This window comes from Phyllobates terribilis, unplaced genomic scaffold (genome assembly GCF_046119375.1).
Source record: "Phyllobates terribilis strain yellow unplaced genomic scaffold, ASM4611937v1 Scaffold_1__5_contigs__length_1240528914, whole genome shotgun sequence".
Taxonomy (NCBI): Eukaryota; Metazoa; Chordata; class Amphibia; order Anura; family Dendrobatidae; genus Phyllobates; species Phyllobates terribilis.
In genome coordinates this window covers 425,927,332-425,940,969 of record NW_027362761.1, presented here as the reverse complement: position 1 = coordinate 425,940,969, position 13,638 = coordinate 425,927,332, and the positions used below count along the sequence as shown (strand labels likewise).

At 40.1% G+C, this 13,638-nt stretch overlaps 1 protein-coding gene across 1 annotated transcript in view; it reads left to right on the top strand.

Annotated features, from left to right (window-relative positions):
- SLC25A46 (solute carrier family 25 member 46) overlaps positions 1-13,638 on the top strand; it is a 35,739-nt gene that overhangs the window by 5,010 nt on the left and 17,091 nt on the right. The window contains exons 2-3 of the mRNA XM_073677453.1: positions 5,577-5,619; positions 7,137-7,194. Of these exons, the coding sequence (XP_073533554.1) occupies positions 5,577-5,619; positions 7,137-7,194 (101 nt within the window). The remainder of the gene's footprint in view (positions 1-5,576; positions 5,620-7,136; positions 7,195-13,638) is intronic.

The following is a 13,638-nucleotide window of genomic DNA, read 5'->3' as shown; positions in this document are numbered from 1 at the left end:
ATGGAGGCCCTGGATTGACAGGTTAGAGCTGTGTTGGTGGCATGAAGGGATGCACAGTAGGATCAACCCTCCTAAGCCGTCTATATGGGCATGTAGGTCATAGGAAGCTGAATGAAACTATACCTTGATATCTGCCAACCAATGTCTTATTCCAGAGAAAGCCATGTTTTTCAAATATGCAAATGAGCTGTTAAGATCTCTAGGCCGGACAAAGATCTCCCTAAGAACTTGACTTCAGAGATTTTTAGAAATGAATGAATGGGGAGTTACCAGTGTGAGACGTAATTACTGACAATCTGATCTACTTGTCTCACACTGGTAGTATCTCCCCTCTTTTCATCTAAAATAAGTATATTCTCTGGGAGATATATGTCCGGCCCATAGATCTTAACAGCTCATTTACATATTAAGAAAAACATGGGTTTCTCTGGAATAAGACATTGGACCACAGATGTCAAGATAACTTTTTATTCAGCTTCCTATGACCTACATGATCATTTGATGACGTAGGAGGCGTAATCCTGCTGACAGATTCCCTTAAGTTCAGAAGGCCACTGAACTTCACAAAGGAGTGACTCCTGCAGACTATAGTTGTGTATAGTTGTGTAGACGATACCTGCTGTTTCATGCACGAGTCTGGTCTGTAGATCGGAGACTAGACTAGCCCATGCTGCAAATTTTTTTTTCTATTTTGTATATGATTCCAGAGATATAGGCTTCTCCTTTTTTTTATTTTTATTTTTTAGGTCTTTCAAAGGGATGTGTCTCACAGTAATTATGCAGAGCAGCCTGAAGACATGCACCCTCGTAAAGACCATAAAAATAGCCCTAAATAAAAAGGCCATATCTCTGGAACTATATGGTGGATTAAAAAAATAAATAAATGAAAAAAAAAAAAACCACTTGTGGGAGAAGCGAGAAGGAAAAAAAAACGCAAAAACTGTCCACCTCCGACATGGTGACAGGTCCTCTTTGAGGCCAACAGTATACATAGATGATTACAGATTTCTGCATTTGTCCCCTTCACCTGAATGGTGTTTGAAGAAATCTCCATTCCTGTCTAATAAACTACTTGTGTGACTTCAAAGGGAGAGTTTTCTTCAAAGATTCACATGATTCCTTATCTTTAGTTTTTGTAACCTCTGCTGTTAATTTCTACACTGTAGAGGGTTCAGTAGGTAATCATACTACTATTGATAAGACATTGTGTTGCTGTAGGCAAAGGTCAGGTGAGTGGAGAGAAGTCCATAGTGTTTTTTTATAAGTGAGAGCGTCGGATGTAATAAACTTTTTTTTTTATAGGTATTGAACGGGCCTTTCATGTATTCTCCAGTAAAACCTTGCAGCCATAATATGCGGACATGTTGTAAATGCCTCTGGATAGGTAAAGTAGTGGGCGCTAAACAAGGGTTCCTCCAAAATGGGATTTGGGCTATAGCTCATTCCCAAAAAGTAAAGGTAAAGTGCTGGCGTCTATGGAGAAGCACTATTAACTCATGTGGACCTCGCATGGTTTTGTCACCAGAACTGGGACTCACACCTGCAGGTTGTTCCCCTATCTTCTGTTTTATGGCATCCAGTGGAGACACGTGGTGCCAACGACCAGTGGGCGTTTAAGGCTTTTATTTCATATCTGCATTGGTTATTTCCATTGTTCTGCACCATCATAGAAACAGAACAACGGAAGTAACAGAAGTACTGTCTCCCTGACATCAGCGACGATGGACCCAATTGAGCATTATGAATTTTGTCATTTCACCAGACAAAATAACGGCATATGCTGCTCTCTTTTGTCCACGCAGAATCTTTGTCTGAGCTCCCAATGTAGGTGGGAACACAGCCTGAGAATCACCGGTGGAAATAACATGTACAGGTTTTCCTTGAATTTAGCATTTTTTTGCATTCACTTTGCATCAGAGGCTGCTGACTGATTCATTATTTTATGTAGTACGTAGAAATAAATGAGGGTATTTGCATAATTGTAGATCTGTGTAGCAGTAAACTATAGTTTTCTATGGAAATGAGCTGGACAGTTGACTCACAGTAAAATGGTATGACTGTTATGTAAGGATGTCTGACCAACAATCATCACTCAGGGGCTACTTATGGAGGAAGCGTAGGGCAACAATGAAAGGCTTGGTCAATAACCCAGGTGCCAAGAGGCTGAGCTGATGGCTCCAAGAAATGAATGTCTACTACTTGGACAACCCCTTCTCAATCATCATATCCCCCCACATAAAATAATAGCATCTATACGTCTCTCTGGTCCTCCAGTGATGTCGGCACCTGTTCTCCTTGGCGCTTCTTCTGGGGGTCAATCTCCTCTGAAGTGAACGTACTGTTGCACTTTTCTTCTGGATGTCCGTTCCAACCAAAGAAAGTGAGAAGAAAAGAGTCTCTGACTGCAGGGCTCTCATTATGTAACACTGTAACGCGAGCCCCTGGACAGCAGGCACCGACATTGCTGGAATGGCGCCGGCATTGGAAGCGAGTGTAAACTGTTACTATTTTACATGGGGAAACTAGTGATTGAGAAGGGCTTGTCTGAGTAGTGGACAACCCCTTTAAAGGGGTTCTCCAGTAATGATAGATTAATAAATTATTTGTATCGCTTTTTGGATTTTTTTTTTTTTTTTTTTTGTGGTCCATTGGCCACATCACTAGTTTATGGCTTCTTGATGAGGGGAGAAACCTGCAATCAGTCTCCTGCATGCTTGAATCCTCAGTGACACTTCTGACTTGTAAGCTCACTGCAAGGTCATGATTGCCACGTGGCGCACTCATGATGTCTACTAATCGGACGAGGAACCGGAGATGCTGCCAAGCAGAAGGTGGCTTGCAGGTCTCCTGCCCCACGGCCATGGAATATTGTCGTGGCCACTAGACCATAGACCTGCGAATCAGTTCACTTATCTCTACTCAGTAGTTACATTTATAGTGCTTCAAGAATTGACATGTTGCTGCTTTTTCTACAAAGAAAAAATCACATGGAAAAAACATACCAGTAAGAAAATAAGTTCAGAGCACACGGTGCTGTTTTTTTTTCTACCTTTGATTTCTGCATCGATTGAAGCAGAGTGTCCCATAAGCAAAAACCATGAACAGAATGCAACTAAAGTTTTTAGAATTGCTTTTTTAACTTTGGATTTTTTATCCAAAAAATCCACAAAAATAATACCCTTAGTATGAATACACACATGCATTTTTTTTATACAAACTGCTTGTGAGAGTCAAGTAGTAGGATATGTTCACACTGAGTCTTTTTCCTGCGTTGGCTTTTTTGGAGCGAAAAAGTTTCTCCAAATACACTCAAAAGAATGGATCTACCATTTGTATGTAAAAGCAATTAGCTGTTTACAGTATATGTTCTGGCTTTTGAGGTTTTCATAAGAAGCCAAGTGTTTAAAAGATCTAACGTGTATTCCACTGGCTTTTTCCCACTAGGAAGACAGTCAATTCTTTACAACAAACGTCAGTGGGAAAGCTAAAAAGAAGCCCGAGCATCTTTTTGAGTTTTTTTTGTTGGCATTTTTGCTTTAAAAAAATTGCTAATGTCTTCTTCATTGTTTAATGGAAATTTAAAAAAAAAAAAAGTCTGGGAAACTACAATACAGACACCCCAAAAACTCAACATACACAATAAAAAAGCTGGCTCGAAAAAATGCTCAGGAAATGACCAAAAGAATGCTAAAAAAGACACTTCAGGCTTACAAAACTCCAGAGAAATGGAGCGAATCCTGAAGTGTCTTCTACTTTTAAAAGTGACCACGGGAAAAAGACGCATTGTAAAAGCGTCTTTAGAGAAGCAGAAGCCACCCGAAGAAGGATCCTGTCTCTTCTTTTAACTGCTTCAGGGTTTCCAAACCTGAATCGTTTCTTTGCAACCTTTAGTTTGGAGAAATTTCCATCAGAATCTGCTACAAATAAGTGATCTGCACTTTTTTCCACCAGTTTTTCATAACATCTTCAGGAAAACTAAAGCTCAAAAATCACATATGAACAGAAATGCAGATTTCCTAAAGAAATGAATTGGGAGAGTTTTTCAAGTGTTTTTGAGGAGCATTTTGGAGAAGATCTTCTGGGGAAAAAAAACTCCAATGTGAACATAGCTTTAAGCAGCCCCAAAATGTTGGGAAATATTACTTTGTATTGCTCATTCCTAATTTTAATGGACAAGATTGGCAGAGCGGATTTTTCCATACTTTACTATTGAGAAGAAATGGCGCTGGCACTTTGTTTCTAACCTACCACTTTTTCTGTTTTCTTATTGTGCCGGAACATTGCAGGTAACTATCAAATTTCATGAAGTGGTATGACTGCTGAAGGTGAATGATATGGCAAGCATGTACTAAATCATCAACCAGGACTAATCACTCCTCATGTTATAGACCAGGGGTCCTGACCTATGGACCACGATGTGAAACTCGTGACTGCCAGCTTGGTGCATTAGCACCAGGTCTAGCAACCATGAAGAGAAGGTCTCCAGATGGTGACTTTTAAAAGCAGCCCTGTACAGAAGGGCAAATATGGATGTGCACATGCTGGCAGGGTAGAAATGGGAAGATACTGTTAATCTGAGGGTGCTTGAAGCTGGATGGAACAGTGCCTGGTACAGGTATACCAAAAAGGGGTAAAATGGGAACCCTTGGATGTAGGTACACTGCCAGGGAGGGGGGCATTCAGTCTGTGTGTGTTTTATGGTGAAACTTTGACAGTCATCACACCGGTAATGTATCCTGATTGTCACTATTCTGGAGAGTGGGGTTGGCTGGTTGTGGCTCGCGTCCATCTCAGAGTTGAATGTGGCTAGGTAAGAAAGGTTTTAGACTGCTGTCAGTCCTTTCTCAATAATATGATATCAGTGTGCCTGACTGCTGTAAAAACACCGTGTAGGATTTGTGACCACCTGCACTCATCAATCACAATGTTATTTGACTGTGTGCTGAAATCAGATTTTTTTTTTATTGTGGCAATAGTCACATTTTGAAATCTTTTATATTGTAGGGTTTCTGTAACTACCACTGTTGTTAGTAAGCCCGTTATCACGAACTGCCCCAAACCACCACTATAAGATTATATATACTTATTGCAGTTTTGATAACGTTATGGTGCTGGTTTAGGGCAGGTAGGGAACCTCACACTTTCCCTTTAAATGGGGTATTCTGGTGATAACAAGTGATTGTCTATTGACAGGACTGCAGTACTCATCTATCTCCAGCAGTCTCAGGAAGGTTAAATGGAGTGGCCGCACCCATGCGTTCTGGTGATCAGAGGGGGCTTCTGCTATCAGACCCCCACTGGTCTTGTAGTCCTTATTGATCTTGTGACTAGGTGATAACTTGCTATACCTGAAATGACATCTAAGCATACATCAACTATTAAAAATGAATACCCAGAGAACGGTCCTTATGGACATCGGTGGCGTCCTAACACCTGAATGCCACGTGCTATAACCCCGCTATGATTAAGATTATACACTTCTATTTTTGCAGATGGCTTGTTCTGTAGTTAAAAAGGAAACTTTTATCAATGATCCAGTTGTCGCTGTATTTCTCATGTTCTTGTTCTTCTTTCAGAACAGCTCAGCCGGTTTGCTGGATTTGGCATTGGACTTGCAAGGTATACCCGTTTGGGACCTTTCATGTAATGTGTAATAGTTTTAAAGGGCTATTCCTGTGTACTCCAGGTGACGAATGATAGATTATTGTGGGCCCTGCTGCTCCAGAATGGAAAACGTGTGTCTCACATTCCCCCTTGCTCACAAGACCGCAGCTCAGAGGAGTCAGATGGTGCGGCCCCCTCGGACATGTGCCTTGCCACTCCAATCATTAGTTGTGGGAGTTTGAATGACTGGGCAAGTCCCAACCTGTCTTGCCATTTGACTCCGACTCTAGTGACTTCAGGGCCTTAATGTGTGATCAGTGTGGATTAAAGTAGAGGGTTGCACGCTAATTAAAACAACTATAACCTATTTGGATAGTGATGACTTTTGTAGACTGGAATGACCCTAATGTGCGCATGGTATAAATATAGATAGATGTAAATGTATTTGTACTAAAAGGGAACCTCTCATGTCCATTAACGCTGTTAATCTGCAGGTTAATAGTGTTATGAAGGTGCCTACCCACTGTACTGAAAGTGCAGCACCTGGGAGACAATGAACTTTGTCTCCTGAGAGCCGCCAGCTTTCGGTAATGCAGGCATGTTAATGCGGCTTCTGTCACCGCTTAGTACACAGTGGGCGGCTGTAATCAACGACCCGGCACTGACTGATAGCCAACTTTGCAGTGCATCACTGCAGAGACGGCTGTCAGTCAAAGATCTGAGACATGGCTGACTGCTACCGCACACAGTATGGTGAGTAAGGACTGAAGACGTGCCGGTACTCCTACATGACTGAAAGCCGGCGGCTCCCAAGAGAAATAGTTAATTTCCTCCCAGATGCTGCACTTTCAGTACTGTGGATGGGCATGTTCATAACACTATTAACCTGTAGATTAATCCTATATCTGCAGGCTCCCTTTGATCCCAACCTTTTAATAGAATGTCGCCTTTCCTGACATTTAGACTTTAGTACATACTCCTATTCCCTATAGTACTATAATTCTAATTCTTCTATTCTTATAACTCTGTTTTGTTCTCTTGATTATTTTTCCTGAGTATGTTTGAATTAATTGACAACTGGGTTTTGCCATTCTTGTCAATGCGGTTTAACCCTATACTGCCTGATCATGTCAGCACTGATTGGATAATATTAGACTTTGTAAGGACATACAGGTGCATCTCACTAAATTAGAATATCATCAAAAAGTTAATTTATTTCAGTTCTTCAATACAAAAAGTGAAACTCACATATTATATAGAGTCATTACAAACAGAGTGATCTATTTCAAGTGTTTATTTCTGTTAATGTTGATGATTATGGCTTACAGCCAATGAAGACACAAAAGTCATTATCTCAGTAATATATTAATAATGTAATAATTAGTAATGTAATATTAATGGGATAGCCCTTTATTTTTACTCTTCACCTCCTTTTGCCTTTAAGGCTGTGTTTAGTTATGAACATTTTTTGTGCTATATACCTAATAGTTTGGTCAGCTTATTAAATAATCATATATTGTTCTTTGTTCAAGTCTCTTTACAGAAAATGTATTGGCTCACCCCTGTATTGTCCTGCGCCGGCAATGTCAGGTAATTGTTATTTATTTTTCACTAATTAGCATGATTAGAGTTACAGCTTATTTCTGAAAAGTCTACACACCCCTGTTAAATCGCCAGTTATTTCTCATTTAAAGAAACCATACCAAGAAGAATAATTTTAGAACTTTTTCCTCCTCTGTCACCCGTAATCTGGACAAATCCATTGAGAAACAAAATTAAATCATGTTAAGGGGGAAATAAAAGTAAAGCTAAAATAATTGTGGTTGCATAACTGTGAATGTCCTCTTATAAATTAATGTGGTTGTGTTCAGAATAATCCAATCACTAAACTCATGTTAAGTAGTAGTCAGTACACAGCTGCCATCATTTAACATGATTCTGACTAACCTCATATAAAGTTTAGCAGTTCTAGTAGGATTTTCCTGACCTTTTCTTAGTTGCATTTTATAGCAAATCCATGGTCCGTAAACATCTTGCAACACAGCAAAGGGATCTCATTGTTGAAATCAGTCAGTCAGGAGAAGGGTATGACAAAATTTCCAAGGCAATAGATGTACCATGCAACACTGTGAAGACTGTTATCAAGAAGTGGATTAAATTTGGCACAACAGTGACAATACCTAGAACTGGAAGCCCCTCAAAAATTGATGAAAAGACTAGAAGAAAATTGGTCCTGTGCTGCCAAGAAATCTAGAGCAAGATTAAAGGAGCTACAGGATTTACTGGCAAGTACTAGTTGTATACTGCATGTGACAACAATCTTCGGATAAAGTCCTGCTATGTTTTGTCAATACCTAAATAAAGTCTGCCAAAAGCATGTGGCAAAAAGTGGTATGATCTGATGAGGCCAAGTTTGAACATTTTTACCTTAATCAAAAAAAAAAAGTATATTTGGAATAAAGCCAACACTGTGCATCACTAAAAAAAACACCATACCCACAGTGAAGCATGGGGGCTGTGGTTTGGCAGCTGGACCTGGGGCTTTAGTAAAGTTGGAGGGAATTATGAACAGTTACAAATATCAGTTAATTTTGCATCAAAGCCTTCAAGACTCTGCTAAAAAAGATGAAGATGAAGAGTAGTTTCACCTTTCAGCATGACAACAACCCTAAGCATACCTCCAAATCAACAGAAGAATTTCTTGCCTAAACATTAGGGTTTTTTGAATGGCCCAGTGAAAGCCCACACCTAAATCCAATTTAAAATCTGTGGGGTTACCTGAAGAGGGCTCTGTACACAGTAGATGTCCTCGCAATCTGACAGAGTTGGAGCGCTACTGCAAGGAACAATGGGCAAAGATTGCCAATTCTAGATGTGTGATATGCTGATAAATTCCTACCCAAAAAGACTGAATTTTTCATAAATTCAAAGGGAACTTCAACAATTGATTTTAAGGGTGTTCATTTTTACGCAACTATGTTATTTTGGGTCTTTATTTTTCTCTTTTTACACCCAAAAATATTTAATTTTATTTCTCAATGGATTTGTATGGATTATAGGTGACATTAAAGGTGGAACAAGTTTTGAAATGATTCTTCTTGGCATGATTTTTTTCGTGACCAAAACCTGTTATTTTAACAGGGGTGTGTAGACTTGTAATCTGCAGGTACAGTGGATATTACAACTATATCTCCAGAAAAAAACAGAAAAACCTACAAGAAGCAAAATGAACAAAAACCCTGCTGTAAATAAATAAAATAAGTGCATTTAAATAAAATAAGGTTCTTAGTAACACTGTTTTTGTCACCTTGTCCCACCGTGACAAGGTGAACCCGTTTGGGATAGTCCTACACTGTCTAATATTAAAAACCTTACCATGTGTCAAAGTTGACCTCTGTGTGAATAAGGGCAGACAAAGGATCGGGTCCAGAACTGTAAACACCAGCCAAGGGAAGCTTTTTAAATGTATTATCCGGCTCTAGGAAGGGAGGCCACACCCAGGTTAGCAAAAATCCAAAGAAAAAACACAAAATTTGAGCTTGGTTTAAGTTGGTATACATGCAGCACATGAATGCATGTTTCACAATGGCCATGAGTCAGAAAAACCTACAAGAATCAAAATGAACAAAAAATAAAAAGCAAGTGCAGTTCGGGACCCTATCCTTTTGTCTGGCCTTAATCACACAGAGGTCGACTTTGACACATGGTAAGGTTTTTAATATTAGACAGTGTAGGACTATCCCTAATGGGTTCAAATTGTCGCGGTGGGATGGCTTATCTACTATTTATGATCAAAAACAGTGTTACTAAGAACCCTATTTTATTTAAATGCACTTGCTTTTTATTTATTTACAGCAGGGTTTTTGATCATTTTGCTTCTTGTAGGTTTTTCTGATTTATGGCCATTGTGAAACATGCATTTATGTGCTGCATGTATACCAACTTATAGCAAGCTCAAATTTTGTGTTTTAACTATATCTGCAGGTAAATAGCATTTCTGGACTTGACAGATTTTCTTTTAAGTGTAAAGAACTTTTCTAGCTTTATTTTTTTTTTTTACTCTCAAGGATTAATCTGTACAAAAATAGTTAAAATCAGAGTTGCCTATCCCCTTCCGCTCCAGCGCTGCCTCTCGGTTTTTGTCATGGCTGCAGTAGTGATGCAAGAAAGCCGCAGCGAAACACTGGGCTCAGCGGACTTGTGCCGTGTACATCAGCATCACCTCTGAGCAAAATGACTCCAACATTGTGCAAATGTTTGCTGTGAGTTTAATAATTTTCCACCTTATTGTAAGAATTAGTACTTGACATATTTCTAGATACTTCCAGAAAGATCCTCGGGGGCTAAAGTGAAGAGGTCTAAAGTTATAAGTATGGTACATTGCTGGAATTCCAGCAATCCATTTTTGGCCGCTAATCACTACGTGATGTTTGATATTAGACGGTTTCATATCGACATTATAAGGTAAGCAAAACCATTAAAGGAGATTTCCAACTTATATCCCAATATGCAGTATAGTAGGTTTAATAATATTAGTAAATACCTCCACTTAGAAATGTAGTATAGTTCTTCTGATTCGCTATGTGCAGGGCATTGCAGTAGCTTGGGTATCCATGGTTACGACCACTAACAAACTAACTGTCACTATATGAGTCGTCGTAATCATGGATAAGCTACTGCAATGCCCTGCACATGGGGTAAGCGACATAGCGAATCAGAAGAACTATACTACATTTCTAAGTCTAGGTATTTGCTAATATTATTATTACACCTACTACGTATTGGAATAGGATCTCGGAGATGGGAATACCCCTTTAAATCTTTTTCACTCTAATGGCTTGGTCTCTGTAAAAATAAAAAAATCAGCATTCCTTACCCACTGTGTCTGCCGCACAGTGCTGACATCACGAGTACATCGTGTGAACGCTGCAGCAAATCCCTCAGCTCGGTCATGCACACTGCATGAGACCACTGAATCCAGTGATTGGTTGCAGCGGTCTGCATGCTGTAGTTGCAGCATCACACTACAGACATGTTAAAAAACGTAGGGCAATGTAAAAGGAGTGAAGTAATGCTAATTCCCTTGATTTCGCGCAGACCAAGCCTTTAGAGTAAGAAAAAAAGGTGGAAGGGGGATCCCCTGTAATGCTTTTGCTTGTGATAGTCCGGCATCATATGTCATGTAGTGAATAGCTGCCAATATTTGGCTTTAAGGAATTCCTGCTACGTAGCTGTAATTATTCACTGTAGATGCTGTGCGTGTTTCTACAAGAACCTTAAGGAAATTTCTTGATTAATAATGCGTAAAATAGGGTATGAAAAATCTACAAACTAACAGCAAAGGTTTTGTGTTGCAATATTTTATCTGCTTTATAGCTGACTATCTGTAGCAGAGCATACTTGGCAATGTACAGCAGTCAGAACCGGTGATATTTTTGGCACTACTGTACACATTAACAAAAAAAAAAAAAGTTTTAAAAAACATTAATGCCCAGACTGGTCGATGAGTCAGCTGTCATGATGCGGTGGTATAATTTGTAATGGCACAGGAAAAATGCTGAGATTGATGCAAGATCTGAAGTCAGAGGTGGCACAATTCTGGTTAATCCCTGAAGCTACTTGGCAGTGTAGAAGTAGCTCAGCTTTAACCTTTTGCCTTCTTCCTCAAACTTTTGGCTGCATAGACTTTGTGACAGAAGGCTGAAAACTGTGACCCACCATATGCGTTTGGTGGCATGTTTTACCATGTGGTGCTGCAGATCCCTCTACCCAGTTCCTATACAGACAGTCATGCTCAAGATGACCACCGGTCTTCTAACGCAAACTTTATAACCTCATATGTGCCTGACCCACAGTCAGTCCATGCATTGTAGTCCGTGTCTGGACCGTAAAATATGCCCATGTAATCCCAGCCTTAGGCCTTTATTAACAACTTCATTTTTCACTTACCATATTTTTCAGACTATAAGACACACTTTTTTCCTCCAAAATTTTGGAGGAAAATGAATATTCCCTGCTCCTCACCCCCATAGTCCCGTGTGAGGGCACATGGCAGTGACGTCATGCGCAGCTTACACATTGAGATCAGCTGCTGGCAGCAGAACAGGGCGCAGCACTGGAGCAAAGGGAAGGGGAGTATAATTTTTTTTTTGTGTGTAGTGTGATGGAGGGCCATGGTTACCAGGATATGGATGGAGCCCATGCGTACCAGGATGGGGTATGCAGGGGGGGCCCATGCGTACCAGGATGGGGTATGCAGGGGGGGCCCATGCGTACCAGGATGGGGTATGCAGGGGGGGCCCATGCGTACCAGGATGGGGTATGCAGGGGGGCCCATGCGTACCAGGATGGGGGATACTGTGGGGGCCCATGCGTACCAGGATGGGGGATGCTGGGGGGGCCCATGCATGCCACGATGGGGGATGCTGGGGGGGGGGCATGCATACCAGGATGGGGGATATTCATATAGAATTGTGGGACATTACCCTTATAACAGTGTCAGCAGCAGAATTACCCCCCCCCCCCCCCTTCAATTTTTTTTCTATGTTCCTCCTAAAACCTAGGTGCGTCTTATAGCTCGAAAAATATGGTACATCTTCTATTCATAGTTTTCACGGATAGAACATAGTACATGTATTATACTCTATGGAGTTGTTTAAATGTTCTTGGTTTTTTGCTTACCATGTATCTGCAAATAAATCACGGAGACCTTTCCAATTTTTTTGGTAACATTTTTTTTCATCAAGTGCACGGGTGAAACTCATCCATACAAGTCTAAAGGGCTGTGAAAATCACAGACATGAATTGCATGCGTGATATAAACTGACGTCTGAATGAGGCCTTAGGCACATCCTAACAGATTGCTAGCCAATTAATTGCTTACAGGCAATAATAGTTAGAGATACTGAGATACCACAGCATTGGACAAACCAGATGTGAGCAGATCATTGTAAAATCTTATTGGAATGAAAAAAAATTGCTGAAAAGTAAAAAGGGTGAAAATAAATAAAAAAAATAAAAAAAACACCTTTTTTATTTTATTGCAGAAGTGTTAAAACAAAACACAATAATAACAGATTGTATAATAAAGTTATCACTTTACTTAAACCATTGGTGAAGAAAGAAAAGTAAAAAAATCTAAAACTAAATTGGTTTTTCATCAACTCCCCAAAAATGAATTAATACATATGTATTCAAAATTGGGTTTGCTTAAGATTGTTGTACTGCAAAAGCAAGCACTCGTATATCTACAGTGGTGTGAAACTCGTATCAAAGAAATTTTACCACTATCATGAAGTACAATATGTCACGAGAAAACGGTCTCCGAATTAGTGGGATCCGTTGAAGCTTTCCAGAGTTATTGTCTCATAAAGTGACAGTGGTCAGAATTGTAAAAATTGTCCTGGTCATTAACGTGCAAACCCCCCTCGGTGGTAAAGGGGTTAAGGTCCGTGTTCATGACTCCACCATAAGAAAGAGACTGGGCAAAAGCGGCAGTTCCAAGATGAAAACCACTGCTGAGCAAAAAAAAAAAACATTAAAGGCTCGTCTTAATTTTGCCAGAAAACATCTCGATGACCGCCAAGACTTTTGGGAGAATACTCTGTGGACTGACGAGACAAAAGTTTAACATTTTGGATGGTGTATGTCCCATTACATCTAGAATGTCCGGCCATCTGTTCATGACCTCAAGCTGAAGCGCTGAGGGTTATGCAGCAGGACAATGATCCAAAACACACCAGCAAGTCCACCTCTGAATGGCTTAAGAAAAACAAAATCAAGACTTTGGAGTGGCCTAGTCAAAGTCCTGACCTTAATCCGATTTGAGATGCTGTGGCATGACCATAAAAAGGCAGTTCATACTCTGAAACCCTGCAATGTGGATGAATTACAATAATTTTGCAAAGATGACTGGGCCCAACTTCCTCCAGAGCGTTGTAAAAGACTCATTGCCAGTTATTTCAAATGCTTGATTACAGTTGTTGCTTGTAAGGGTGGCCCAACCAGTTATTAGGTTTAGGGGGCAATCACTTT